At 47.2% G+C, this 26,893-nt stretch overlaps 1 protein-coding gene across 1 annotated transcript in view; it reads left to right on the forward strand.

Moving 5' to 3' along the window:
* Positions 1–25,652, forward strand: part of TMCO1 (transmembrane and coiled-coil domains 1) — a 152,507-nt gene extending 126,855 nt beyond the window's left edge. Inside the window, exon 7 of the mRNA XM_069231620.1 lies at positions 24,456–25,652. Coding sequence (XP_069087721.1) covers positions 24,456–24,554 — 99 coding nt within the window. The 3' untranslated portion in view covers positions 24,555–25,652. The remainder of the gene's footprint in view (positions 1–24,455) is intronic.
* Positions 25,653–26,893: the final 1,241 nt, after the last annotated feature.

Raw genomic sequence — 26,893 nt, forward strand, 5'->3', positions numbered from 1 at the left:
GATGTACAGATGTGAAAAGGTGTTCGGAGTGTGTTTAGCCAGGGAGACTGCAACCTGTTTGTAAATGAAGCCCACGTGTGCCTTTGCTTGCATTGGGAGTCAGCCCGGTGTGTAGTATGTCCTTGTAGCTGCAAGCATAAAAAGCAGAGCAAACATTGTGGCGAAATTAACAGATGTTAGGAACATGGAGTTTTCATGAAACATCATATACCAGTCTCATGAGCATATGGAGAAAGACGAGCCATTTGATTAGCCCTCAGACAGGATAGGCCAGGCGCAGGAAAGTTATGGGGCGAGAAGGAACATGACTAACTACCATGGCTGAAACAATTAAGATGTAAGTAACCTTTTGAAATATGGTCCCTATGAATAATGGGGAAACAAAGGAAGAGACTAGATCAGTAGGCCCTGTTGATAAGCTGTTGGGATAAAAATGTCGGAAAAATTGACATGATGATTCCTAAACAAGAGGTATAAATCCTCATGCCAGGAACACTGAAGGAAGCTCTAGAATTAAGTCCCTATACCGGGAAACGCTGGAAGAAGCACTAGAATTATACTACTTGGAACAAGCCAAAATGCATACCTTCATTAATGTGCAGTTTCCTAACCCAGAAGAAATTGGAGAAATGGTCGGAAAGCATGAAGCAGGTAATAGTACAGAGATGAAAACAAAACTGGATCACGGTGTTAGGAGCCAAACATCCAGACGCCTCAGCAGTGAGTTGCAAGAGTCTGGCATCAGTCTGTAATGTTAAACCCTAGGTTATGAAACAGATAATATCAATTAAAAGGGCTTTAGGCTATTGACCGGTAATATTTAAGCACTGACGAAATAACATGAAATGTAGAAGAATCCATACATTAAAAGGGATCACAACTGCAGCAAAAGCAAAAACTGCAAAACTGAAGGTAATATGTAATGGAATATTGGAGGTCTGAATAAGGGTCGAGGGGACATCGTTATGGGGTTGAGTGGCACACGCACAATATGTGTGCGTTTATGTTCAAGTATAACTGATAAAACTCAAACGCCCCAGGTAGTGAAGAACCAGTGTAATGGGAAAATGTGACTTAAAAGATATACATTTAATTACTGGTTCTTAAATTTGGAGAATATCCAACAGACTTGTTATCACACATATATAAATTACAGTTTTTAATAGTGGTATGTACTTTTTAGTAGACTCGAGGTCGACGGCACCTCCATCCTGCTTAACTATCAAGTTAACCCCAGAAACTCCACTCTGCTTTCTTTAACGTCCGAGGTGAGGCAGTGCGCCTTTCTAAACCAAGCTCTTACAGTGACTTGTTGTACCCCCTCGACGTCTCCCATTCAGACATTGTTGCAGGGCTGTGCAGCAATAATCAATTACACACAGAAGGATTTGCTGAACCAAAACAGTCTGAAAGATTAGCACTTGCCCTTTCAGTATAATTGATAACGTCAAACTTCATGACCATGTGATGTGTGCCAATTCTTCTTTCAATTAGAGTCTCTATTCAGCCACTTCTCTTCACCAGGTGTTGCGGTGACTCACCGTGAACTGATCCAGTACTCCTTAATCTATGTACTCGCCAGGATCACTTTTTGGGTTCACAGCAGTAAATTTTACACTTTAATTTTGGGTAAATTCAAAGTGGTATGGGTAAGAAACCCCGGGGAACTACTTCACATTAAATAAATATTCTTTTGCACAATAATGACTAACCTAAAGGTTGGCCATACGCCTAAAGGCCTGCAGGTACATTCAAACTAGAAAAGGTATAGGTTGGTCATTTTTCAGTCACCAGGTTTATTTGGGGGAGGTTCTGTGTTTTATGATTTGACCATTATTTATGATTTGTTGTACTACGGTTCGGTTACTTTATTTTTATCTTTCGGATATGTATGTTAAAGTTACACAGCTTTGAAAAAGCCCCAGGCCTGCGCGCAACCAAAGGGTGAAACACGAGTTGGCTCACTGAGGTGTCACAAGACTTTGTGTGACAAATAACATTTAAGTTACTATATTAATAAAAACTATGAAAAGAAACATACTGCTCAACTATTTTTGATTGAACCACTTTTCCTCCAAGTAAATTTAAGCACTTGAAAACAACTGACCTATACATTACCTACTTCAATGTTAGGTCCTCATCCCAAAGTGATACCTCTGTGACCATACTTAATTTTGGGTTAGATGTCTATCTTTCTTAAAATAGACCTTAAATGGTGTTCTTAAATCTGCCTTGTTTAAATCAAGTAAAGTCTTGTTTTACCTGCTCATTAGCACAAGAATATTCATCTATGAGGCATTATTTCTCTCACAATTGAAATTTGCCCCCAAAAAATGGCTTAATGCCCCACTACTGACAAACAATGTACTGTCCTTCATCTAATGGTGCTCTTGTATCTTTCTCTCTTCGGTCTTACCAGCCGGAAATGAAATACTGCAACTGAAAAAAAAAAAAAAACAATCGTCTTTATTCCCTCCTCCCCCTTACCCCACTGCTTCTTGATACTAGGTGTACAAGTATTCAAATGGAATAAAACCTGCCCTCTAGAGGTCCTCTATCAAGAGGGCAATTAATTGCTAACACTCTGGTGCCTCCATCGAGCAAAGAAACATTCTAGTATGTCTCCTGTTTAGTGACATTTTTGTTGAGGATATTCTTTTTAGAAATTATTTCTCCTGGTGTGCTTGGGTTGTCCCCTCAAAAACCTACAGGTTTCAAGCCATGTGGTGACTGTCACAGGCAGATGTCTGTCACAGTTGGTTTGTTTGTGGCGCTTGGAGCGGGACCACAACTCTAAGATCTGCGAGGACTGTCACACCATGAACCCAAAGGTGCTGAGGGAACATTCTACGCGGCATTCATGATACTGGTTGTGCAGAAGATCCCTAGATCACTTGCTGAGCCGCTCTGTGTTCATCGTCCCAATCCAAGTTGTCCAGTTAATTCCACAAACACGAAAAGTTGAAGCGTTCTTTGACTTCCCTGCACCAATTCAAGTCATCTGACGATGTGTGGGAAGGTCAGCACTCTTGGCCTTGCCCCTCAGTGGAACCTGTCCTTGCTCAGTGCCTCCTAAACTTTCCTGGAGGCGGAGTGACCCCTGCCCATCTCAGTTCTATGAGGCCATGCACCTCATGGATGAACGGCTCCATCCCTCTGGAACGCCGTCTGTCTCCCAAGAGTTCGGGAGGAGCCTGTACTGTATTTCTGCTGTTAGGTCTGCCCTCAGTGCTATTCGGGCCTACTTAAGCCAGTGGGGCCGTGGCAGCGACCTTCCTCAGATACCGCTCCAGTGCCACCACTTCCAGCACCGCCAACACTTCGTGGCAGTCTCAGCCCAGGCTCTGTAGTCATTCTCAACTCCGATTTGGAGCCAGATGGGTGTCACTCAATGTCGGCCACTACCATGCTCTCCTAGTCTGAGCCAAAGCCCTTTTCAGTCAGTAGGCCTGGAGAGGTAGATGATTGGGAGGGTCCTGAGCACTCTTATGGTTACCATCACCCTCAAAGAACCAGAGGACGACTGGTATGAAGAACTGGTGTCTTGACACAGGTGTATCAGCTTTGATTTGCCCCCCTCTGAACCCTTACTCCATTCAGTGAAGCACTTACCGATGTCCTACTTGGTGCCTGGTCCAAGCCCTGCACATTGGCTCATGTCCACAGGACAATTGCCCACCGCCATCACCTCCAGTTTCCTCACCCAGCACTTGGTGGTCCAAGCCTCCACCTCCTGTGTTAAACCTGGTGTGCTCCCCATACCTCCAACGGATAGGGAATCCAAAAGGCTGGATACCTATGGGAAGAGGATGCTGTCTTCCACCAGCCTAGCACTGCGGTCAGTGAGCGCCTTGTGCTTTTTGGGCCGATACACCAACACTGTGAGGGACTCTGTTGTGCAAGTGCTGCCCATGGTCTTAGAGGAGGCCATATGTAAGCAATTGCTGACTGGCGACATGCAGCAGAGTTCACCATCAGATGTGGGCTGAAGACGACCAACTCACTAGGCAGAGTAATTGTGTTGTCTGTGGCACTCGGACACCATGCCTGGTTAAAATCACTGGCTTTTTGTGAGAATGTCCAAGCTTCCCTTATTGACATGCCCTTTGATGGCTCCTGCCTTTTTGGCAATAAGGCAGACTCTGGGTTGCAGTGCTTGAAAGACAGGGCAGCTACAGTTATGTATTTGGGCCTGTGTATGGTCCCTTGCCAAACCCAGTTAGCCTTTCGCACCTGATGTGGCAATGGGAGGGGCTACCAACTGCGTTCCCCCACATCCAGCCACCAAGGCAAACAGGCTTCCCACTCTTTTCGTGGCTACATATGTGGTTCCCACAGACCACGTGAGGCAACCATGCAGAGGTCATGCCAGTTCATCACCCACACACCCTCCCTTACCACTCAGCCCCCTCAGAGGCAACCACATCTTCTAAATCCCTTTAGTTTGCCCTTATGCCAGCACGAGGACCCACTTGGGGGTGCATGATCTGCCATTGCCTGGCCTACTCACAGTCCATAATATCTTAACAAGTAAGGGCTGCTCCATCCACTTCCTGAAATCCCTTGCACCCATGCCACCCATTTACAATGGGCTGATGGAGTACCACCTTTCGTTGTTCTGTTGGGAAGTGTTGGCACTTTTGGTCAAAGGGGCCATCAAGAGGTTGCCGCCATCAGAAATAGATTGTAGTTGCTATTCCTGCATCTTTCTTGTACTCAAAAAAGATGGAGGCCTTCATCCTGTTCTAGACCTGCACCATCTCAGTTTCTTCCTGAAGGTTGAAAAGTTCAAAATTCTATCTTTCGCTCAGGTCCTGTCTACCTTATAGATTGGATGATAACTTTGGGATTTCAGGAGGCATATTTCCACATCCCTGTCCTTCGTGACCACAGACATTACTTGTGGTTCACTGTGGACCACGGGCACTTTCAGTTTACCTTGCTTCCCTTTGGCATTACCATCGCCCCTTGGGTGTTCACCAAAGTGATGGCGGTGGTTGAAGTACATCTGCGGAGGTCATGGGTTCCAGTCTACCCCTACCTCGACAGTTGGCTTGAAGGCGTGCTTGCAACAGGCTGTCATTTTCCTTCAGACTACGGTGGACCTGCTGCATTCTCTGGGGTTCATTGAGTGTGCTGAGGTCACACCTCACTCCCTCTTAGACCCTCTCTTTTGGGCCTATCCTGCATGGGGAGTCCATGATATTCAGGCAATGATTCTGATGTTTTAGACTATATCATGGCTGTTGGTGAGACTGAGGCTGTTGTGCCTCATGGCCTCCTGCATCCTGCTAGAGACACATGCCGTTGCAATATGCAGGCTCTGCAGTAGGACCTGAAGTTCCATTGGGCACAGCATCAGGGGAATCTCTTACCTGGTCCAGACCTCGGCGGGAACTGCAAAACAACTGCAGTGGTGGCTGACGAACTGTGATTGGGTGAGTGGCAGACCCCTCTCCCTTCCCCATCCAGAGTTGACTGTGGTGACATGCATCACTTCTGGGTGGGCTGGCCACATAAGAGGTGGAGGTCAGAAGCTTTTGGTCCCCGCTGGAGTCCAAGCTCCACTTCAGCTTGTTGAAGCTACAGGCGATCTGATTTCCATTGATAGCCTCTCTTCCTTCAATCAGGAGAAGGCTGGTGCAGGTGTTCACGGACAACACCACTGCCTTGTGGTACAGCAACAAACACATGACCCCTTATAAAGGGGCTCTGTGTCTCTGGACATGGCTGGAAGGTTAGGGCATTTCTGGTTCAACAGCTTGTGGGCTGTAGGAAAGTGCCCTCTTTCTTGGCATGGTTACCCTCAATTTTTGCCAGTAGTCAGTGTGTTTGACTGTGTTCACTGGGATCCTGCTAACAGGACCCCGGTGATTATACTCTCTCCCTTCTAACTTGTAACTGTACCTTTTTCTTCCTACAATTGGTACACTTCTCCCCAATGTAAGTCCCTAGTATATGGTACCTAGGTACCCAGGGCATTGGGGTACCAGGGGATCCCTATGGGCTGCAGCAGTTATTCTGCTACCCATAGGAAGCCCATGCAAACGGTTCTGCAGGCCTGCCGTTGTAGTCTGTGTGAAACAGGTGTCTGCACCAGTTTTCACTACAGGTCACTGCACCAGGTCACTAAGTCACCCCTATGGTAGGCCCTCTCAGCCCAGAGTGCAGGGTACAAGTACCTGTGTGTGAGGGCACCCCTGCACTAGCAGAGGTGCCCCCACAAACTCCAGATCCATTTTCCTGGACCTTGAGTATGGGTACGCAATTTTACCTGTGTCCAAACATGTCTGAATCATACCCCAATACTGTTGCAAGTATTGGAAGTATGATTCCATGCACTCTGGGGGCTCCTTAGAGGACCCCCAGCATTGCTGCCACCAGTCTTACAGGGTTTTCCAGGCAGCCCAAGCTGCTGCCACCCCTTCAGACAGGTTTCTGCCCTCCTGCTGCTTGATCTGTTCAAGCCCAGGAAGACAGAACAATGGATTTCCTTTGAGAGAGGGAGGTTACACCCTCTCCCTTTGGAAATGGGTGTAACTGGCTTGGGAGGGGTAGCCTCCCCAAGCCACTTGTAAGCTCTGAAGGGCACATTAGGTGCCCTCTGTGCATAAACCAGTCCACACCGGTTCAGGGACCCCCCAGTCCCTGCTCTGGGTCGAAACTGGACAATGGAAAGGGAAGTGGTCCTATCCATCACCACCCCATGGGTGGTGCTGACAGCTCCTCCAGAGGGTCCCTGGGTTCTGCCATCTTTTTTCCAAGGTTGGCACGGAACTCTGGAAGCATCTAAGTGGCCAGTCAAGGCAGGTGACGTCAGAGCCCCCTCCTGATAGGTGCTTACTTGGCAAGACTCCAGCAGGATTCCTCTGCAACCTCCACTTCGACTTCTGGCCACTGGAACCGTGACTGGACCCTCCAGGAACCGACAACGATGCAATCAACTAAGAAGACGCTTGTGCAACTTTGTTTCCATGGCTCCTGCCAGCTTTGCAACATTTCCCCAACCGTGCATCAACAGAAGACAGAAAATCTTCAGCCTGCACAAGAAGAGGAATCTCCCTTGGAGTGAAGGAGTCACTCCGCTGCAGACACCTGCTGCAACGACATCCGGCTGCTTGGATCTCCTCTCATCCTGAGCTGCGTGGATCCTGCATCACAGGTGGTGGTCTGGAGTAGTCCTCTTGGTCCTCTCTGCCAGCTGTCCAACTTTGGTGGAGGTAAGCCCTTGTCTTCCCATGCAGGACAGTACCCCCATGCACAGAGTCTCTTGCAGCTGCCAAGGCTTGTTTGCATCTCCTCCAAGGAATCTTCAGGCGACGTGTAGCTCCAGCCCCCAGCACTCCTTCTTGCAACGCTCAGCCCTCTGCGTGGTTCTCCTGAGTCGTGGGATCCCTTTTTGTAGTGCTGCATGGGCTCCTTCTGTGGCTTCTGTGTCCCTGGCGTGTGGGACTCCTGTAGGTGCTGTCGGTGATGCTGTGGACTCTCTGCGACGCTGAGGGTCCCCGGTGACTCCCCTCCTGGGCCTTGCTGCTCCCCAGCAGCACCACTTTTCCACTAACCCAGAGTTTGCCTTTGCCAAGGCTTGTTGGTGGATTTCCTGCACCAACACGCGTCTGCAATCTTCACTCCAGCGTGGGACATCTTCTGTATTTATCAGGATCGTTCCTCCGACTCCAGTGCTGCAGTGCTGACCTGTTCTTCCTCACCGTTGACCAACTCCTGCAAGTACAGCTGGGTGGGTAGTAGCTCCTACTCCTCCTGCACTCCTCTGTGACTTTTGGACTTGGTCCCCTCTCTCCACAGGTCCTCTTCTTCAGGAATCCACCGCTGGTTTCCTGCAGTCTTGTATGGGTGTCTTATTTTTCTTCCTTTTGGGTAGTTTGGGGAAATTCCAGTGATTTACTCCTGCTTTCCTGGGGGGTACTGTGTTACCTCTGTGGTTCTCTAGTACTCCCAACTCCCCTCTACACATTCTACTTACCTAGGTCTGGGTCCTGTATTCGCATTAAATTTTTATTTTAGTACATGGTTTGGGCTTCCATTATGGTCAATATTGGATATTGCTATTTGCAATGTTTTCTAACCTTTTCTATGCCTGTTTCTGACTACTAGTGTATATATTTGGTTATTACTTACCTCCTATTGTAGTGTTGCCCTTCTAGTATTTTGTGGTATTGTGTTAAAAAAAATAAAGTACCTTTACGTTTGTAACTGAGTGTTTTGTTTCATGTGTGTAAGTGCTGTGTGACTACAGTGGTATTGCATGAGCTTTGCATGTCTCCTAGATGAGCCTTGGCTGCTCACCCACAGCTTCCTCTAGAGAGTCTGGCTTTTAGACACTGCCTACACTTCACTAAGAGGGGATACCTGGACCTGGTATAAGGTGTAAGTACCATGGGTACCCACCACACACCAGGCCAGCTTCCTACCTGGACTCTCTGAATGCTAGAGTGGACAAACTCAGTTGTCCATGCCTAGTGGATTACGTATGTCACCACTGCCTTTCTGTCAATACCGTTCCTGCTCAAAGTTCTCAAGAAGATCAGGACCCACCGGGCAAAGTCATTTTTGTGGCTCTGGATTGGGCAAAGAGAATATGGTATCCCGAACTCCTGAGCTTGAGCGTTGGTCCTCTTGTCAGGCTGCCCCTTCAAGATCTTCTGTTGCAGCAGCAGGTTAAGGTCCTGCATCTGAACCTGCGCACCCTCTGCCTTCATGTTTGGTGCAGTGACAGTTTCCGGCTTCTGACCTTCCTCCCAAAGTATGTGATGTTCTGGCAGCCAGGCGTCACCTACACCAAGATGGTGTATGTCTGCTGTTGGGGCAAATTTGTGGCATGGTATGCATCCAAGAACATTGACCTTCTTTCTACACCCCTGTCCCAAGTTGTACAGTGTTTTTTTTTTTTTTGGTCTGGCCTAGCAGGGCTCTGAGCACTGTTAGAGGTTACTTATCAGCCATTTCACATTTCTTGTGCTTGCTAGACCACCCTTCTTTAAGTTACCTGTTGTGACTGGTTTTCTCAAGGGACTTCAACACATGTCCTCTCCAAGACCATCATGCCCCAATGGGACCTCAGTGTGATCTTAATGTTTCTCATGTGTGCGTCCTTCGAGGCAATGCCAGACTGCCCACTCCTACTCACCTTAAGAACAGCTTTTCTTGAGGGGGAGTTTTTACCTCTTATATCTAATCTGTGGCTGAATGTCTATTTCTAGAATGCCACCGCCATTGACCGTATTCCGGGGGTCGCCTCCCTCTCATACGCTGGATCCTTCCCCACGCCTGTCTCGCGCCTTCGCGGAGAGTGGGAAGAGCGATGTTCCTGCCCTCTGCTTCCAGGTGCAGCGAATGGAGAATGGGTAACAGTGGGCGTGACTCCTTGCTGGAAAATGGCACTTCAATGCTTTTATTTGTGGCCTATGGGTTGGCATTCCATTGCCTGAAAACAGAGCTCTGTGTGGGTCACACTACAATGTAATTCCTAAGCGTGGATAGCTTTCTCGTTTCTGCGCTGAAAGGGCCTAAAAAGTTCCACATTAATCACCTCATTGCAGTCTTCTTTGTGAAACATCAAGGTCGTTTTCACGACCTTGGTGCTGAGAGTCGTGCAGGGAAGCACTTGCGTTGGTGTACGGCCATGTTTTGGGAAAGCAGCAGTGTCCTAAGAAGGACCCATCTTGTCTGCTAAAAAGTCAAAGCTGCGGCGTAGCCAGTGTGTCATGGTCCTTAGTGCAGGGAAGGGAATGCCTAGGCGATGTTTGAAATGTGAAATGCAGGCAATAATCAGGGTTCAGTAGTCCTCAGACCCCGTTGCCACTGCACCGATGGACGCTACGCCACGGCCTCATAGCCAGATTCCAAATCGGTTTATAGAGCTCGAATTTATCACCCCCCGGGGGTATCCACTCAGTATTTTCCTAGAAACAGGTTAGAGTTTCAATGAATCCAAGCTCGCATGGTTCCCAGTTTCAAGTCCAGTTTTACCTTTGCAAGGCTCCTTACAGTACTGCATGTCTCATTATAAAGCCAGGGCTAACCCAAACAGTGCAGATGATGGAGCAGGACACAGTCTGTCATCTGCCCACGACCATCATAGTCTGGTGAAGCGCGGTCAGATGGACAATAATTCGCACCAAGGAGAGTTCCTTCGCGCTCGCAGATTCAGAGAATTGCTTCTTCATCTTCATTGCACCATTCTTGCCCGGAATCTGTTTGAATTATGGATTCACGCTGGGTTTTTTTTTCTAGATCGGACGATCTATAAATTCCCGGCCCCCGTTTAGTGCGCGCGTTCCTCAATCCAAGGGGGTGCATAAATCCTGAATCTTTGTGAAGAAAAAGCGGAGTGCAATAAGGTTGGGGCTTTTCATCGTTTGGCACAATAACCGTAACTTGTCTTTTTTTTAATTGTTTTTGTATATAGCCCGCCATGTCGCACTTTGACCGTTTCTAAGTGCTCTGAATAACCGGTATCCATATTGCCCAATGTAATGGCACTGCAGTTTAATGACCCCATAGGAAGGGCTAATGACCGAATTGGCATTGCCAGGATTTGATCACGTGAATTTAGGCTAGTTTGGCAGCAAGCGTTACACACAGCTTATTCGTTTGGTATTCTGAATCCTATGTCCCAGACATGGGAGAACTCTGTATCTGCCGAAAGAAAGGACCCGGTGTCCTCTTTTGAGTGTGAACATTTGTTATCCATTTCTGGACCTGTTTTTCTTGCCAGCAATAACTTTTTTTGTTATATAGCGCCTGGTACGGTAGTTTACTGCGCCTTAATGCCTGGTGTAATTACAAGTCTTGATAGCACTTTTTGTCGATCTCGGAAGGCAGAGTCGGCCATACTAGAATTTAAAATACCTGCAGCGTGTGCACTAAATCGTTGAGCATCCTTAGCTGCCCTGGCATACGTTGTACCTTAAATGCGGATTTGAAAAACGTGGTGCTTCAGTAGGGTTATGTTGAACTTCCTGCGTGAATGCCGTACCGTGCTACTTAAAAAAGGGATGACCAAATCAAAGTTAAGTTTTTTTTTATTTGAAACTGAGTTATCTTATCGGCGGATTTTACACCCAATCCCTTGCTTTCCCAATTTATGGTAACTTCGTGCCACCGTGTGGCAGGAACCAGAACTATTTGCATTTTCAATTTACCCTGGGTCTTAACGAGTACATGCGAGTCCTCAAACTGTGCTTTACGCATCAAACTTAGCATTTGCAATGCAATGTCTCGCATTAGTTTGAGTTAGTTATTGGCATTGTAAATTCATAACTGGACTTTTCTTGCTCCGTAAATTGCACAACCCTGCCTCATAATTTCGTTTTTTACTGCCATATAATTCCAGCGACCCTGCAAATAACTAAGCACCTCAGTTTACCTTTCTTCCTCTATCTGCAGCAAAAAATTAAAATGTTGGCATTTAGCATTTTAATTGAAATGTGCCATGGTAATTCCAATAGAATTCCTCTTTCACCACCCCACCATCAGAGTTGCTGGCTGGCTAACACAACCCCCCTCCCCCAAAAAGACACAAGACAGCCACGGAGGAGAACCGAGAAAAATAGACTAGAAGGGTCACCCAAACATTCCAAGATTATTCAAACAGTCAATGTAATAAGGATGTTAAGCTGGCCTGAATTATGGTCATAACGGTAATAAAGAGATATCATTAAAACAAATAAACTTTTGGCATCAGACTATAATGCTCAAAACAGCCCCTAGAGGGCACCATAACAAAAATATATTTTGTAAGAAACATGGATACGTAACCCTAGAAGGGATAACCACATGAAAAAAATGCAGGAGAAAATAATGCAGTGTAACCATATATTTAGCCCCTAGAGGGCATTTTTAGGGCTAGCAGGCCTACTGCAATATTACAAACAAGGCCTTTAAAACAAAACTTCTCCCAGGTGTAAAACAGAAGTTGTAGCCATGAGAAAGCTTAAAAGACAGTGAAAGTTGGGATTTATTTATTTTTCCTTTTTTGTTTTGGGGGGAGGGGTCCCCATTAACCTAGTGCGGGAACCGAGAGGTGTTGTAGATAGAGCGTTTTGAAGGTGGTCCCATTGCCCTAGGACCACCACAGGCTGACTTCTGAGTAAAAGTCTTTTGTAAAAGTAATGCTCTACAAAGTCTCATGTGGAGAGTTTTTGTGCCACAAATATTATAGTATGTTGACTGTAATGCGCAGAACAGCCCCTAGAGGGCACCACAATAAAAATAACGTTTGGAATAAACAGTCATGTAACCATGCAGTCAGCCCTAAGAGAGTATAACCACATGAAAAACAAATGGGAGAAAGTAATGCAGTATAACTATTTATTTAGCCCCAGAGGACATATAGTGCGTTACACAGTTTCAAGGCTAGCAGAACAATTATAATGATATTACAAACAAGGCCCATAAAACATAACTTCTCTCAGCTGTAAAACAAAAATTCCAGCCAAGAGAAAGCTTAAAAAGATAACGAATGGTGGTAGGGGTTATTATTTTGTGGTCCCCATTAACATAGTGTGGGGACCCAGAGATGATGTAGACAGATCACATTATGGTCAATATTTTGATGGTGGTCCCATTGTCCCAGGACCGCTACAGGCTGAGTTATGAGCACAAATGTTTTGTAAAAGTAATGCCCTGCAAAACATTATGGGACACATTTCCATTCCACAAATATTTTAAAATATGTTGATATGACTGTAATGTTTAGAACAGTCCCTAGAGGACGCCACAATAAAAATAGCATTTGTAAGAAAAATGGTCATATAACTGTATAGTTAGCCCCTATAGCATAACCACACCAAAAAGGGCAAAAAGTAATGCTGTGCAACTATATATTTATCCCCTAGAGGGTATAGTACATTACTTACTCAGGGTTAACTGGCCTACTGCAATATTACATTACAAAGAAGACCCTTTAAACACTACTCTCAGCTGTAAAACAAAAGTTCCAGCCCTGAGAAAGGTTAAACAGACACAATTGTGGGAGGGGTTATGATTTTGAGGACCCCACTAATGTAGTGTGGGGAACCAGATGTGACCTAGATGGAAAGAGCACGTCATGCTGAACGTTTTGGTGGTGGTCCCATTCTCCTAGGACCACAACAGACTGAGTTATGAGCAACCATGTTTTGAAAAAGAATGCTTGCAAAGCATTATGGGGCGAGTTTCCAGAGTGCAGTGAATATTGTGGTATCAGCTCTTCCACTGTGCCGGGAGAGCCGCTTTAGCTTTGAGGGTTTCTGTTTTGGTAAAGCATTCACCAATTTCAGGTGTTTTAAGGGAAGGGCCACTAGAAATGACTCTGATTAGGTAACTGTGAACAATATGACCAGTGCTGTAATACCGCCGATCGAGTTCACACTGTTGTGCCTGTTCGCGCTGTGAGTGCTATGGCAGCCATGCAGCACGAAGAGGAGAGATAAAAGAAATAGTTTGCCCATGCTGAAGTATAATGGCAATCGTGCAATAATCCATGTAAGATGGGCAGTCTGCAAGGCATGACGAGCAGCCTCAAGAAGGGATGAAAGTAAAGCAATTACCAGTGACATCAAGTGCTTTTTGAAAGACAAGCTCATGAACGAGTTAAAGTGATGGGCGTGAGGTGAGTGTGGTTAAAAGCCCACAACACTTATAACCAGTCAAGTGCGCAACGTAATAACACTAACCACGTTGTCCAAAGTCAAACTGCGGGCAGGACCACAAGAAGGTGTAGAATTAAGGGTGTACTCTTAGTAAGGGGGGTTATTTTTCCACTGAGTGAAGCCTTTTTGATATCTTATTGCATTTTCCACTTTTTTACTTAACATCGCATTTATATATCCAGTGCATAACTTGTTTTTTGTCGGCACTTTACTAGTTCATATATTTTGCTCAAAGTTCTCTCCGTATAAACGAGTGTCTTTCAACACTTCTCCTTTGTGAGCCTCCCATTCTTGTTCTTTGATCTCTACTGTAGGAGGCCGGACTGGCTTGTAGTGAGTACCAAGGGGTACTTGCACCTTGCACCAGGCCCAGTTATCCCTTATTAGTGTATAGGGTGTCTAGCAGCTTAGGCTGATAGATAATGGTAGCTTAGCAGAGCAGCTTAGGCTGAACTAGGAGACGTGTGAAGCTACTACAGTACCACTTAGTGTCATATGCACAATATCATAAGAAAACACAATACACAGTTATACTAAAAATAAAGGTACTTTATTTTTATGACAATATGCCAAAGTATCTTAGAGTGTACCCTCAGTGAGAGGATAGGAAATATACACAAGATATATATACACAATAGCAAAAATATGCAGTATAGTCTTAGAAAACAGTGCAAACAATGTATAGTTACAATAGGATGCAATGGGGAAACATAGGGATAGGGGCAACACAAACCATATACTCCAAAAGTGGAATGCGAACCACGAATGGACCCCAAACCTATGTGACCTTGTAGAGGGTCGCTGGGACTATTAGAAAATAGTGAGAGATAGAAAAATAACCCTCCCCAAGACCCTGAAAAGTGAGTGCAAAGTGCACTAAAGTTCCCCTAAGGACAAAGAAGTCGTGTTAGAGGAATAATGCAGGAAAGACACAAACCAACAATGCAACAACGCTGGATTTCCAATCTGGGGTACCTGTGGAACAAGGGGACCAAGTCCAAAAGTCACAAGCAAGTCGGAGATGGGCAGATGCCCAGGAAATGCCAGCTGCGGGTGCAAAGAAGCTTCTACTGGACAGAAGAAGCTGCGGTTTCTGCAGGACGCAAAGGGCTAGAGACTTCCCCTTTGGAGGACGGATCCCTCTCGCCTTGTAGAGTCGTGCAGAAGTGTTTTCCCGCCGAAAGAACGCCAACAAGCCTTGCTAGCTGCAAATCGTGCGGTTAGCGTTTTTGGATGCTGCTGTGGCCCAGGAGGGACCAGGAGGTCGCAAATTGGACCAGGAGGTAGAGGGGACGTCGAGCAAGACAAGGAGCCCTCTTAGCAGCTGGTAGCACCCGGAGAAGTGCCAGAAACAGGCACTACGAGGATGCGTGAAACAGTGGTCACCCGAAGTCGCACAAAGGAGTCCCACGTCGCCGGAGACCAACTTAGAAAGTCGTGCAATGCAGGTTAGAGTGCCGTGGACCCAGGCTTGGCTGTGCACAAAGGATTTCCGCCGGAAGTGCACAGGGGCCGGAGTAGCTGCAAAAGTCGCGGTTCCCAGCAATGCAGTCTAGCGAGGTGAGGCAAGGACTTACCTCCACCAAACTTGGACTGAAGAGTCACTGGACTGTGGGGGTCACTTGGACAGAGTTGCTGGATTCGAGGGACCTCGCTCGTCGTGCTGAGAGGAGACCCAAGGGACAGGTAATGCAGCTTTTTGGTGCCTGCGGTTGCAGGGGGAAGATTCCGTCGACCCACGGGAGATTTCTTCGGATCTTCTAGTGCAGAGAGGAGGCAGACTACCCCCACAGCATGCACCACCAGGAAAACAATCGAGAAGGCGGCAGGATCAGCGTTACAGAGTTGCAGTAGTCGTCTTTGCTACTATGTTGCAGTTTTGCAGGCTTCCAGCGCGGTCAGCAGTCGATTTCTTGGCAGAAGGTGAAGAGAGAGATGCAGAGGAACTCGGCTGAGCTCTTGCATTCGTTATCTAAAGTTTCCCCAGAGACAGAGACCCTAAATAGCCAGAAAAGAGGGTTTGGCTACCTAGGAGAGAGGATAGGCTAGCAACACCTGAAGGAGCCTATCAGAAGGAGTCTCTGACGTCACCTGGTGGCACTGGCCACTCAGAGCAGTCCAGTGTGCCAGCAGCACCTCTGTTTCCAAGATGGCAGAGGTCTGGAGCACACTGGAGGAGCTCTGGACACCTCCCAGGGGAGGTGCAGGTCAGGGGAGTGGTCACTCCCCTTTCCTTTGTCCAGTTTCGCGCCAGAGCAGGGCTAAGGGGTCCCCTGAACCGGTGTAGACTGGCTTATGCAGAATTGGGCACATCTGTGCCCAAGAAAGCATTTCCAGAGGCTGGGGGAGGCTACTCCTCCCCTGCCTTCACACCATTTTCCAAAGGGAGAGGGTGTAACACCCTCTCTCAGAGGAAGTCCTTTGTTCTGCCATGCTGGGCCAGGCCTGGCTGGACCCCAGGAGGGCAGCTGCCTGTCTGAGGGGTTGGCAGCAGCAGCAGCTGCAGTGAAACCCCAGGAAGGGCAGTTTGGCAGTACCAGGGTCTGTGCTACAGACCACTGGGATCATGGGATTGTGCCAACTATGCCAGGATGGTATAGAGGGGGCAATTCCATGATCATAGACATGTTACATGGCCATATTCGGAGTTACCATTGTGAAGCTACATATAGGTAGTGACCTATATGTAGTGCACGCGTGTAATGGTGTCCCCGCACTCACAAAGTCCGGGGAATTGGCCCTGAACAATGTGGGGGCACCTTGGCTAGTGCCAGGGTGCCCTCACACTAAGTAACTTTGCACCTAACCTTTACCAGGTAAAGGTTAGACATATAGGTGACTTATAAGTTACTTAAGTTCAGTGTAAAATGGCTGTGAAATAACGTGGACGTTATTTCACTCAGGCTGCAGTGGCAGGCCTGTGTAAGAATTGTCAGACCTCCCTATGGGTGGCAAAAGAAATGCTGCAGCCCATAGGGATCTCCTGGAACCCCAATACCCTGGGTACCTCCGTACCATATACTAGGGAATTATAAGGGTGTTCCAGTAAGCCAATGTAAATTGGTAAAAATAGTCACTAGCCTGTTAGTGACAATTTGGAAAGAAATGAGAGAGCATAATCACTGAGGTTCTGATTAGCAGAGCCTCAGTGAGACAGTTAGTCACTACACAGGTAACACATTCAGGCACACTTATGAGCACTGGGGCCCTGGTGAACAGGGTCCCAGTGACACATACAACTAAAACAACATATATACAGTGAAAAATGGGGGTAACATGCCAGGCAAGATGGTACTTTCCTACATCTTCTTATTCTTTTTCATTCTAAATGATAAAACGGTGTACTTAACCATCAAACTAAAACTAGCAAAAAGTGTGGTCAGGCATTTCACTAAACTTCGTTTTTTTGACTGGCATCTAGCTTTATTCCACGTTTTTTTAAAGTATTTTTTGGGAAGGTTGCTCACCTTGGTATTAAATGTTATAGCATTGAGGTACAAACTGTTGGGTAGTTTGGTGCTTAGCATTTCCAGCTTCCACCAGGATTGGTAATGTCTGTGTGTGTTTCTCTTTCTCTTTTTCTCGTGTGCCCAAAGCATGTGTCTGCCTGTTTGCTGCCACATAGGGGGCACTTGGCTGACGACCATGAGTATATCCTGTGCACTTGCTCTGTGGTCATATATGTTCTGTGCGGTATGTTGAATTGTAGGAAATTGAGTCTTGCATTTCTGGTTTCTGTCGCATGTCCCAGAATTTGTGCCGACTCAGCGTCCAGCCTCCAAATCTTCACCTATGCCTTTAGCCCACTCTCTTCTCAGACCCTTCAGCTTGTTCGTTCTTGAACTTACCAATGTTGTGCATATCCGAGTTAGAGCTAGTTTACCTGGCCCTAGTGTAAGCAATATATTTAGTGCTTAATGAGTTGGGAACTCTGTTTCTTTCAAGTTCCATAACTCTTGCACCCCTCTAATCCTATTGGTATGAGTTAAGAACTGGCCTGGCAATATTTAATCTTAGATCACTATTTGAAATTGCTTAAGCATTCTTTCTTCATCCAGTTGCCTTACTGTGTAAATTGCCACCAAAATCCATGTTCTCAGCGTGTTGGATAAATCTTGTTCAATTCAGGCAAACTTCTGATCTGAATATTTGGCGAGTAGAACACCTTTACCCATCTGGTCCAGGAACGCATAACAGCTTTTGTTAGTCAAAATCATATTCTGATGTATCAGTGTTCTCAGTGACATTAATTGAGCTCTTTCTCATGCATATCGCTATAAGCTGTGTCACCAAGAGCAAAGCTTGAGTTTTCTATGATGTTATATGGGACCCCAAGGTGAAAGCTTCAGTCTATTGATAGTTAAACAGCTAAAAATGTTTGCCTTCTGTTAACCCCCCTCTGCCCCCAATGAGTGCCTCCTACAACAGTTCAGTAGAGTCAACCCAGGGAGGGAGACACACACAATACAGTTCTTAACACTACTCGCCTCTAAGAATTCATGGCATCCTCATACACTGCCATTGTCACCCCTCTGCAGAGCCCTCCCTCTTGCGTTCATACTTAAAAAAAATAAATAAATAAGTGCCACCTCAGCACTCGTGTGGAGTTCGGATGGGGAAAGGCTTCAGAATCTTACATGTACTATCTCTGAGCCATCAAATGTTTTGGGTTCAAAGATTATCAATTTTTTATAATGCACTGATCTCACCCACAAGGTGGCATGCTTTATTACTGGGTGTCATTCTTCATCATTTTGTCTTGCTCCATGTTGGGTGGAGCTAACTAAAACATCAGATCTAAAAAAAAAAAAAATTAAAAAAATGAATTCAAGGGTACCTTAACACCTTTCCTGCAGTTTCTGTAACAACAAAAGTTCTCCAAAAAAAGCTCTGGTTGGATTTTATTGGTTATTGCACATCCCACCCAAAGTTGATTAGTTGCATTTGAGAAGTATTGTAGAAACAGTCTGTGCAGGGTGTGCTCAGTACAGACATGCTTGCCTTTGGCCTGCCTGCGGAATGCACTGCTGCAGGGCAGCAGCTGTGTCTTCGCTGTACTAGATGACTGGAGCCATGGTGCAGCTTATAACCAGCAACACGCCTTTACAGCCGGCTCGCCGTGGAACAGTATTATCTGTGTGGATATTATTTGTGCTTTTACTGATGTTTACCAGTGGAATGCCAGCTTTGAAGCATTTAGTCTGATAGAGGCTTCCAGCTGTAGATTCCTTACCTTTGAACTCCCTGGCGTTAGCTAAGAATAGGGAATTTTTTTACTGAGCAATACCCTGCGTGCCATGTCGGATGGCGTTGTTTGGATCCATGTGGCTTCGTCAGCATCGTTGGAGCTGTCTGTGATGTCACAGTAGACTATAAAGACACCACCCCGGTGCACGTCCGTCCGTTCTTTTCCTTCTGCACCGGTAAAGCGCAGGTCCGGGATTGAGCTACCCTCTGCCTTTTTTGGCATGCCTTTTTTCAACCCTTTTGTCAAAGATTTTTTGTGTCTGTGCGAGGATGTAATTGAGGAAGACTGGGTTTAAGCTGTGTGGCGCCTGCCATCGCGCCATGTCGGTGACTGACCCCCACCACGTATGTCTCTGATGCCTCAACAGAGACCATGACGCAAAGTCGTGCTCCGACTGCTGGTCCAAGGCCCCAAAAACTTTGAGAGGGTGGTCTCTGAAGCTCATGGCGGCCCAGCAGTTGTCTTTGGTTGGTGCGACTCCTAGGAGGTCACGGTCCCGATTGAGGAGTAGGTTGCTGGACCGTTCCAGGAGCCCAGAGTCCTCTTCTTCGCACTCTAGGTCCTCGGGGAAAACAGGGAAGAGGCAGAAGAAGAAGTCCAAGTGGACTTCGACTTCGCCATGTCCGTCTACCGACAAGGCATCACGGGAAAGTCACAGTTCCAAGCAAGTTCTGTGGAGCCAATGCCAGGGCTGACTTTGTGTCCCCCCCTCCCCCCCCCCCTTCTTTATCCGGGAGCCTGAATGACCCCTGTTTAAATTAAAGGCGATCTACGAAGCCATGTGCCTCGTTTTGAGCGAACTGCCCCCACGGATGGGTCTTTGGATCTCACGGGGTCAGCAGGGGCACCATCGGGTTTTAACGCCAGCGGCTTCATCCTATGTACCATTGGGGACCCTGGGATCCAATATCTGATTCATACCGGTGCCGGTTCCAGATAGTCTGCCACCTCCGGTGCCAGTTCCGACATAGACGCTCCCCCCACCACCACCAGCGCCCACCGATGGTGTGAGCCCCATCTTCATTCCAGATGACCAGAAAGACGTCGTATGACACCAGTTCCGACTTCGACGGCGCTCACATGGCCCAGATCAGTGCCTGAGGCTTATTCTGAACAGGCAGGCACAGGTGAGGAATGAGGGGTCTGAGGACCCTTTAGAGTATGGATTAGAGGAGCAGGACTGGTATGAGGATCTAGGGGAAGCCAGTGGACTGGATTCTTCTCCAGATACTGGTGTGCTCTTGCCTCCTTCTGTGACTACGGAGGAGGGAGCGTCGTATGCCATGGTGGTGCGTAGAGTAGCTGAGGTCTTGGACTTAGACTTGCCTACGGTGCTGGTCGGGACTAACATCCTGACTGAGAAGCTTCAGCCAGCGAATGCTACATCTGAGCCGATGTTAGCCTTCAAGGAGGCCCTTACTGATGTCTTGCTGGGGACGTGGCCCAAACCCAACAGGGGCTCCTGTAAATAGGACACTTAGCCGCTGCCATCGACCAGCTCCTACCAACCCTAGTTTCCTCACCCAAAACCCCACCACGCAGAGCTTGGTGGTCCAAGCCTTCCCATCCACTCCCCCAGATAGGGAATCCAAGAGGCTGGACCAACTTGGGAAGAAGATGTTTGCTTCCTCCAGCCTGGCATTGAGGTCCGTAAGCACCTCATGCTTTTTGGGCTGTTTTTCCCTTACTTTATAGGATGCGGTGGCACAGGTGCTGCCCCAGGTCCCAGAGGGCGTACAGGACACTCACTCAGGCTGTCAAGGATGGGAGTGATGTAGCCAAGTTTATAAATCGGTGTGGTTTAGACTGGGCAGGACGATTTTATCGACAGTGGCCCTTTGTCACCACGCCTGACTTTGTACCACTGGCTTTTCGGGGGATGTCCAGGCAATTCTGATGGGCATGCCCTTCGATGGCTCACGCCTTTTTGGAGAAAAGGCAGACTCTGCGCTTGAGCGGTTCAAGGACTCTTGAGCTACGGGCAGGTCCTTGGGCCTCTCGGTGCCAGCATGCTAGGAGTCTGCCTTTCACCCCTTTCGAGGCTTCGGAAGAGGCGCAGTACCAGGCCACCCACATGTTAGCCACCGTCCTCCACCTTCACAGCATTCAGTACGAGGACTAGGTCGTGGTACCGTCAGACCCAAAGGTCTAGCCAGATGCCGACCACCACCCAGCCCATCCCTCCTCCTTGCGCAACACCTAAGCTCTCCTAGTATGGTTCTGCAAGACCATAGTCGTCCAGTTAGAGGGAGGAATCAATTTCATCTCCCTCACTGGCAGTCCATAACATCGGACGAAAGGGTCTTGCAGATCATACAGAAGGGCTATCCTCTCCCCTTTCAGTCTTTTCCTCCCTCTATCCCTCCATTGAAAGAATGGCTGATGCAGTATCATTTAATCTTGCTCCACGAGGACGTTAGGGCTGTCTTGGCCAAAGGAGCCATAGAAAGGGTCCCAATGTCAGAAGTAGGCAGTGGTTGTTATTCCTGCTACTTTCTGATTACAAAAACGAACAAGGGTCTTCACCCTGTCTTGGATTTAAGGGACGTCAGTCTCTTCCTCAAAAAGGAGAAATTAAAGATGCTCACTCTGGCTCAGGTCTTGTCTGCCCTTGACCAAGGAGACTGGATGTTAGCGTTTGACTTGCAGGATGTGTATTTTCACATCCCAATCCTGCCTGCCCACAGGTGTTACTTGTGGTTCAAGGTGGGCCATGAGCACTTTCAGTTTACTGTGCTCCTCTTTGGTCTCACCAGTGCCCCTTGGGTGTTCCCCAAGGTGATGGCGGTGGTAGCAGATCATCTGCGCAGGTTAGGGATTTCAGTCCCCCCCCCCCCCCCCCCCCACCTCGGCGACTGGCTTTTGAAGGCTCCTACACCCCAGGCTCTCGTCAGCCACCTTCAGACTACGGCAGACCTTCACTTTTATAGTGAACCCAGGCAAATGCAGAAGTCACACCTGACTCCCTCTCAGAAGCTCCGTTTCATCAGGGCTGTTCTGGACACAGTGCGGTTTCGGCTTTATCCTCCCAAGCAGTGAGAGCAGGTTATACAGGTTATGATACCAATGCTTCAGCGTCTATCCTGGATTTCGGTGAGACAGACTCTGAGGCTGTTGGGACTCATGGCTTCCTGTTTGTCAAACATGCCAGACGGCATATGAGGGCTACGTAGTGGGACCTGAAGTTCCAGTGGGCACAGCATCAGGGAAATATTACCGACACTGTTCAGATCTCGGAGGGAACTGCAAAAGATCTGCAGTGATGGTTAGTGAACTGCGATTGGGTCAGAGGCAGACTCCTCTCCCTTCCCCTGCCAGATCTCACAGTAGTGACAGATGCATCACTTCTGGGATGGGTCGGCCATCTGGGAGAGGCATAGATCAGAGGCCTCTGGTCTCTGGCAGAATCCAGACTCCATATCAATTTGCTGGAGTTTCGGGCAGTCCGACTGGCATTGAAAGCATTTGTTCCAGTTGTGAAAGGGAAGATAGTGAAGATGTTCACGGACAACACCACTGTGATGTGGTACTGCAATAAGCATGGTGGCGTGGGGTTGTGTATCCTTTGTCAAGAGGCTCTGTGTCTCTGGTCATGGTTGGAACAGTAGGGCATAACCCTGGTGGTTTAACACCTGGCTGGTTCGCTGAACGCCAGGGTGGACGACCTCAGCGGTCGATGCCCAGCAGATCACGAATGGTATCTCCATCCGGAGGTGGCGCAAGGACTCCTTCAGCAGTGGGTAGAGCCTTGGTTATATCTGTTTGCCTCCGCAGAGAACGTGCAATGTCAGCAGTATTGCGCGTTGGGAGTTTCCAAGGTGGCAATCGCTCTGCAATGCTTTTCGTCGCGATTGGAGGTCAGGCCACCTGTACGCTTTCCCGCCCATATCACTCGTGCACAGAGTTCTCAAGAAGATCAAGAACGACCGGACGTAAGTCATCCTAGTGGCTTTGGATTGGGCACGGAGAGTCTGGTATCCCGAGCTTCTCAAAATGAGCATCAGTCCTCTGATCAGGCTGCCCCTTCAAGAGGATCTTTTGTCACAGCAGCAGGGAAGGGTTCTCCACCCGAACCTGTCAATTCTGCGCCTTCATGGGTGGAGATTGAGCGGCAGCATATGATGGCTTTTGACCTTCCTCCTGAAGTCTGTAAAGTTATTTTGGCCGCCAGGCGTCCCTCCATTGAAACGGTATACGCCTGCTGTTGGAAACACTTTGTATATTATTGTACAGAAAGGTCTATTGAGCCTCTTTCTGATATCACTCTCTTCCTATTTTCCCTTGCCCAGCAGGGTTCTGCCTTGGGTACTCCCAAGGGCTATCTTTCTGCCTTATCGACATTCCTTCGGCGGCCTGATCAGCCTTCACTTTTCAAACCTCCCATTGTACATAGATTCCTCAAAGTGCTTGTACACATGTGTGCCCCTACGTCCTTTGTTATGCCACAATGGGACTTAAATCTGGTCTTCACATTTCTTATATGTGCTCCCTTCGAGCTTTTGCACAACTGTCCCCTCCGGCTGCTTACCTTCAAGACAGCCTTCTTAGTGGCAATAACATCTGCTGGGAGTGTGAGTGAGATGCAAGCTCGGTCATAAAGGCTACTGTAACTTACTATCCAGACAAGGTGGTACTTAGGACTTGTGCCTCTTTCCTCCCCAAGGTGATGACCCCATCACATCTGGGTCAGAACATCACCCTGCCCACCTTCTTTGCTCCACCGCATCCCTCTAAGGAAGAGGAGCAACTCCACCAACTGGACCCAAAGCAAGCGTTGTCTACCTTGACCGCATAAGAGTTCCGAGTGGAAGACCAACTCTTTGTGGGGTATGTTGGAGCAAAGAAGGGTCAGGCATTGCAGAAGAGATCTGTTTCGCGCTGGGTCTTTCTGTGCATCAGGATCTGCTACACATTGGCCAGGACGCAGCCTCCTGAGAGCTAGTTCTGCCAGGGGCAAAGCTGCTACCACTGCGCTACCCTGGGGCGTTCCAGTCCTGGAGATTTGTCAGGGGGCAAAGTGGGCATCTTTTCACACGTTTGCAAAACATTACTGTCTGGACAGTCAGGTACGGCCACTTTGCCCGTTGAGTCCTCCAGGACTTTTTGGTGTAGTAGAGGTATCTGCAGCCCACCGCCAGGAGATTATGGCATGGGTATCTATTCAGAGGAAAGGAATCTGTAGCTAGAAGTGTCTATCAGATGAACAAGTTACTTAGTGCGTTACCGAAGTTATCTGGTAGAGATTCTATCTAGCTGCAGATTCCTTACACCCATCCATGCCTCTCCCCCTCTGCGGATATGTCTAGTATGGATAGGGTTTATCCTTTCAGAGCCCTAGTTTTGCACAGACAAAATGTTGGTTCTATCCATGACTGCGCTTCTGGCGTGGAAGTTTTGTGGGTAAAAGAACTGACTTACGCGTGCTGGGGTGGTGCCTTTATAGGTGACCAGGTAATGCGTTACAGTAGGTAAGTAACTTGTTCTTCTGGGCTAAGTGCATTTGTTGTTAGAGCACCACACACCTATTTATTGTTTTTTTGTTTTTATTGCAGAACATCCAGAAGATGCTGGGCCTAGCTCCGTCCCGAGCAGCGACAAAGCAGGCTGGGGGGTTCCTCGGCCCCCCACCACAGGCAGGGAAGTTTGCCTAGTCTTTGAAACATGAAAACAGGCGTCCTTCAAGATGAATGTCTTAAGACTGTCTTCTGTTTGCAGCAAGGACTGAGAAACATAAGCTCCTTTGCCTTCGTTCCCACCCCCAAATCCACTCGCAGTATTTCCTCCCTGACTGCCGGGGTTCTTCTAGGCACTCTTGTGCTATCAAATGTTCCTAAGTATTATAGTGAAACTGAAGTTGGTGCAGTACTGACCTTCAACAAGAGTGCTTTAAAGGTGGTAATGTGGCTGGAATAGGATGCAGAAAAATTGCTCAACGCTAGAGCAACTTAGAGGCACAACTCATACTTCAGTGCTCCACATCAAAGCGACCAAGAAGGACTCAAATTGTTAGGGACCTTTGTTTTTATGCCCTAAGGATAGTTAGTAAACTATTGCACTGTAGACTTAAGCACATCCACCCACCATCCTCCTGTGCTAATCTCCCCTCTTTGAACCACGCATTATAATCTTTTCATGGTAGGCATTGCTGTAAAGTGACTGAATGGAAGTTGCTCTCAGAGCCTTTCTTTGATACTGTGATGACTGCTATTGCTAATTTGCTGCTGATACATTGGGATGTTGTCTTTATATTTGAAGCCATAGGTGGTGTTTTTCGATGTGCATACCTGATGTTACTGGTCATTTGGTAGTGATCTGTCTCAAAGCTGCTAATCACTAGCTGTGCGCTATTGCTTACTCAAAAAAGTCAGTTCTTAAAAATGTTTGGTGGATATTTAGACTGTTCAAAACATCAGGAAACTCGACATGTCTGCAGAATACCGTATCCATGGGCATTCACAAAAGTATAACATGACATCCCAGTCGGGCAGGCTTCCATCATCACTGCATTAGGTGACGATTAGATAGCTTGTGTAATTCAGAATTGTAGCACAAAATGCAGCCAAACTGCAGGCAGTTTAAGCTAGTCAAGATGACATTTTGAAGCAGCGCCTAAGGTGATGCATCCCTAACAAGGCAGGATTAATAAAATGGATTAGCCAGTGGAAAGGAACATTAGCTAATGTTTACTGACAGGAAGGTGATGCAACGCTACACAAAGGTACAGATAATAAAATAATTGTTTTAAATCACATACTTTTTTTATTTTATTTTTTTATTTTATTGCTTGATTTGTTTCAAAGTGACTGAGAGTGTCCATTTGTAATACAGCAATAGAATCTTCAGTAAGAAAAGTTGCATTGTTGTCCTGATGATGAGCTATTGTTTACAAAATGGAATCAGTGTAACATGTCAACTTTGCCAGCCTTGTGATGAGTACACAGTGTGACTAAGTATTGCGTCACCTTAGACATGAGATGTTCTTTTAAAAGAAAGGGTTATAAATACTTTTACGTGCTTTGCCCTTTTGCTACCGTGTCATTCAGACACCCACTTAAACCAGTCTTAACCTCTTGACTTCGTGGACCCCCACTTAAACATTACTGGAATCAGGGGACCACCACTGACTCCTGGGGCTGAATTATAGAAGTGCCTCAGGGTGCAACGGGCATGTGCGCCGCTTTGTGTGCTCCTGGGGCACCTTGGTATTACAGAAAGGGACGCAGACACTTATGCAGCCCTTTCTGTAATAGATAGCAGTGGTGGACATATAACACCAGCAATACCACCAGAGGGTGTTCCCTCATTTGCATGGGGACGAGCAAATGTTTTTGCGCTTGTGCCGTATTATAGAGGCGGGCACAGAGGCAAAGAAGCTGCCAGGAGGTGCACTGACAGTGCATCCCCTGATGGCAGCCCTCTGAAGGGGAGTAAGGGCACTCACTGCACCCATCTACAAGGGGATCACTAATCCCTCTTAAAAGTGCAAGTGGGTTGCTGCCTGCACAGTAGAATACACAGCGGCTTTAAAGCAGCTCCTCCGTTTTTCACTTAAATGCCCTTCCCTGGGGGCAGCGCATTAAATGTAATAGGGTGCACTTTCTCTGTTTGCGCCTGGTGCACCTGGTTTCAGGCGAGCCATGGTGCAAAAGGAGAAAGTGTGCCCTTTAAGAGAGCCCATGACTGGAATCCGGGACCTCTCACTGACTCTTATTTTTGGAATCCGGGGACTCCAGCCTAAGCAGTTTTGATCATTTGAACGACAAAATAAGACACAAAATTACAGAAACAAGCATTAATCAAACAAATGATGAAATAATGTATTTAATTCCCAACCAAGTATATCAAAATATATATTGTTAATGGTATGGTTGGAGTTTATTTAATATTCCATACTATATTCTGTTTGATGCACTTGTACTGCTCCCACAAATCAGTCGGAGGATAAAATATTAAGTTGGTATCCTCAAATTCCTTTACATTTACAGATAGT

The sequence above is a fragment of the Pleurodeles waltl genome, chromosome 4_2, assembly GCF_031143425.1.
Source record: "Pleurodeles waltl isolate 20211129_DDA chromosome 4_2, aPleWal1.hap1.20221129, whole genome shotgun sequence".
Taxonomy (NCBI): Eukaryota; Metazoa; Chordata; class Amphibia; order Caudata; family Salamandridae; genus Pleurodeles; species Pleurodeles waltl.